Below are 4225 nucleotides of genomic sequence, written 5' to 3'. Positions count from 1 at the left end.
GATATAAAGTGTTTGGATAGCAGAAAAGGACCTCCTAGCCTCGAGAATGCCAATCATGTTATCTTTTCACGATCACTGCATTGACGAACATGTTTGTCTTCTGGGTGTGTCATGGTCACAAGACACTTTCCATCCCTTAATGTCAAACTTTCCAACAAACTTCAATTGATAAAACATCCTCAAGCTCGATCTTCATAATGATTTGAAGGTGAATTTTACTCGACCTTAATTCCAAAGTATTTCAACTCTTTATTCATCCTCAAAAGTGTTTTTTAAAGTTATCCAATTCCAGATTCAATCAGTTTCTAAGATCTTGCCAAAATTTCCGTATACATGTCATATCATTAGAACTAGAGAGAAAAGAACTAAGAACAGAATGACAAAAAAGGACAATCTGTATTTCATTGAGTAAAGGATGAAAGGGTTTGACAACAAGACAAACAACCTAAAATCTGAGTTACAACCCTAAAGTAACCCGAATAAAATAGCAACAGAACAAACGAACAAGACTCACACTGACAGAATGGAGGGATAGAAGGGTTGGACTCAATAAAACAAATAAAATCTGGATCACAACCCTGAAATAACCCAGATAATAGAAAAAATATCAAAACAAGCTACCAAGATTCCTTCCTAATGAAGAGGGAATGACTTTTAAATTGCTAAGCTTGACATTTAGCCACAAATTTGCTCATCAGAATCACCATGGCCTTCTCCAATTTTAGTCGCCAAGCTTCCGGGAGGATTCTCACATTCCATGTCACCAGGCATCATCCCTATAAAGTGTGCATCATCATGTGCAGGTAAAGGATTCTGCACGATATTCTGGGTCATTGTCTTGGATCACAATTAGTTTTTCCTAGATCATCCTTTCTATTTCTCTTTTCAAATCCCGACAACTTTCAACATTGTGCCCCTGGGCATTGGAATGATATTCACACCTTTTAGATGGGTCAAAGCTTCTTGAACATGGGTCTACATAATTTGGAGGAATGGGTGCAATCATGTTATAATGCTTTAACTTCTCAAATAAGCTTGCATGGGACTCTTCTATTGGTGTAAAATTATCTTTCAACCTTTGTTCTTTCTATACCCCTGGCTTGGATGTGGGTTATAGGGCACTTGAAAATTTTGTGGAGGATGGTGGAGATTTTGTGATGCTCGTGCTCACCTTCTTGGGTGATTTGGTGGCTGGACAACATACTAAGGAGGAGCAACATAGTATTATGAGTTCTGAGGTGGATAGTAGTGCTCAGGAGCATCATCGAAAAACAAACGAGGCTGGTCATACCTTCGAGATGCTCTCCTAGGACCTCTTCTCGACCCTGATATCATCATGATTTCTTCGTCCTTCTCATTTATGTCACTAAAATTATCAGATTCAATCTAGACAACCTGAGTTGCGGCTTTAAGAACTGCTTGACTTATAATTCTGCCTGTTTTAAGACCATTCTCAACCATTTCCCCCATTTTGATTGCTTCCGAGAAGGATTTACCCACTACAGACATCATGATTTGAAAGTAATCGGGCTCTTGAGCTTGAAGAAAGACAGTGATTAGCTCGTGGTCATCCATGGGTGGCTTAACTCTAGATGTTTGCTCTCTCCATTTAATGGCATATTCCCTGAAACTTTCATTTGGTTTTTTCTTCATGTTTGAAAGAGAATTGCGATCTAGGGCGATATCGATGTTGTATTGGAACTGTTTGACAAAGTCCTGTGCCATGTTATCCCAGACATACCAGCAAGATGTATCTTGATCCATAAACCATTCGGAAGCTACACCCGTAAGGCTTTCCCCAGAATAAGTTATTAGCAATTTTTCATTTCTCCCTGCACCTCTTAGTTGATTGCAATATCTTTTCAGGTGGGCTATGGGGTCTCCATGTCCATCATACTTTTCAAATTTGGGAGTCTTAAAACCAAGTGGCAAACGAACATCGGGGAACATGTATAGATCCTTGAAAGCAATACTCTTCTAACCTTCCAACCCTTGCATGTTTTTTAACTGTTGTTTTAAGCTTTTCACTCTATGGGTCATTTCTTCCTGTGCCATATTTCAGGCAGGCTCCTCAATCTTTGCAGGAAGATCAAATAGGTACAAGTGGTACTCAGGAGAGTGGTACTGCTCTTGCTGGGTAGCAAACTGTGACTCATGAGTTTTCCTCTGCACCACCGCCGGCTGTAGGACAATGAAAACAGGAATAACAGTAGTGGTTATCTGATTGGTTGTCAATGGCACACTTTGGAAGCGCACAACAAAAGTTCCAGTTGTAGTCGTACAATTGGGATAAATACTGAACCCAGATAGATAGGATTGATCAGACAATAATACAGAAATGGTAGTAGTCGAGATGGGTGTGAACTCTGGGAAACCATGAATAGAAAAAGGAAGTCCTTGGCCATTGGCCCATGCTTGACACATTTCAGTCATTTGCTGCTTTAGTACCCTATTTTCCTCAACCACAGTTAGGGGTGGCAAAATGATTCAAAGAAAACAGTTAACCACCCATATTATCCATTAAAAAATGGGTTGGATAATGAACTATTTAAAAATAGGTCAAATATGGATAAGAACTATATTATCTATTTAGAAAATGGATAACCAATGTGTCTAACTTTTACAAATGTAAGCCTCAAATTGGGGGTTCCTCAAGTTAGGGAGACTAAGAATTCTCCCAAAAGTGATCATATGTAAGAAGTCATGGATAATATGGTTACACATATTATTTGCAGGTTAACCCATTTTTTATCTGTATTAAATATGGGTCGGATCAGATAATTTACCCATTTTTTCATTACTCGTTTTCAACCCGAACCATATCCGACCCAACCTGCTTGTTTGTCACTCCTAACCACAGTAGACTTTTGTTGAACCCTCTGACCTTGAGTCTCTTGAGCACTAGTAAAAGCTTCAATGTCAGTTATCATTGGCATTTTTCCCTTGGATCTTATGAATTATGGATGTGTTTCCAGCTTACCACAAACCGACCACCTCAAACTTTCATCACAATTCAAAACAAACAACATGTTAGAATGGCCACTCTTCTTCTTCTTTTTTTCTTTTTATTTTTTTTCTCTTTTCTTTATTTTATCTCTTCTTTTTTTGTTTCTTTTTTTTATCTTTTAAACAATTCGATCGAACCTAATGTGGGTTGCTTACGTATCATGACACCGCATGAATCAGATCTTTACGTAGTTCGGGAAGAATAGGAATAACATAAATAAACTAACTCTTTTTTTGGATTTTGAACTTTTTTAGAAAGAAAACTTAAAAAGAAGAAACAAAATATTTTTGGATTTCGATTTGTTTGTTTATTTTTTTTAATTTTTGAAAAGAAAGACTTCTAAAGAAGAAGAATTTTTTTTTGGAATTTCGACTTTTTTTTTCTTTTCTTTTTTTTGAAATTTTGAAAGAAAACCTTCTAAAGAACAAAGGAAATATTTTTGGAACTTTATTTTGAATTGATGAAAGAAATACTTCTAACGAAAAAGTAAATATTTTTGAATTTTGAATTTTATTTTCAATTTTTGAAGAAGAATAAAAATATTTTTGGATTTTGAGAAGAAACTAAAAGAAAATATTTTTGTATTTTGTTTAAAAATTGGGGTCTAAAAGAAAGACTTTCTAAAGAAGCAAATTATGGAAAATACTTTTGGATTTTTTTTAAAAAAAAAAATTGTGGGCCGAAACCGATGAGGTTTGCCTACGTATCTCACATCCGGTGAGAATCAAACCCGCGTAGTTCAGCCAGTATTGACATAATTGGAAAAACATGATATTGACTCACTTTCATTTTTTTTTGAAATACATTTTCTTTTCCTTTTTTTCTCAAAAATTTTGGTAGAGTTTCGAGGCATTTTCAAATACCGATATTTTCATAATCGGGTGAATTCTCTATCCTACCTCACTCATGTTTTTTTGTTGTTTTTCTTTCCTTAGCCGGTCAACATACAAGCCGAAGCAAATAAATGTACGAATAGCACGTAAGATGCATCAGGATGGTCTTTCATATCGGGTACACTTGTCCTAGACGGACCTAACCCCTATGTTGATGTAAGGCCCTGAAAAATTTTGCTAAGTAATCTAGGATTTCGTGGTGCCCTGTAGGCTAATTATAATATTTTATGTGCTATTAACATGGTAGACATCAATTGGATTTGGTAAATAAGTTTACAAGTCTATGGTAAGTAATTTGGGGCCCAAGGAAATGCCTAAGCCTAAG

General features: G+C 36.2%; 1 protein-coding gene across 1 annotated transcript; it reads right to left on the bottom strand.

The window, feature by feature from the left end:
* Positions 1-1386: 1386 nt before the first annotated feature.
* On the bottom strand, positions 1387-1950 carry LOC138884933 (uncharacterized). Its single transcript, XM_070165807.1, has one exon. It carries the CDS (start codon positions 1948-1950, stop codon positions 1387-1389), a length of 564 nt encoding a protein of 187 aa, XP_070021908.1.
* Positions 1951-4225: the final 2275 nt, after the last annotated feature.

This window comes from Nicotiana sylvestris, chromosome 2 (genome assembly GCF_000393655.2).
Source record: "Nicotiana sylvestris chromosome 2, ASM39365v2, whole genome shotgun sequence".
NCBI classification, from domain to species: Eukaryota; Viridiplantae; Streptophyta; class Magnoliopsida; order Solanales; family Solanaceae; genus Nicotiana; species Nicotiana sylvestris.
Note: the sequence above shows the minus strand (reverse complement) of the source record. Positions and strands in the feature narration are given on the sequence as shown.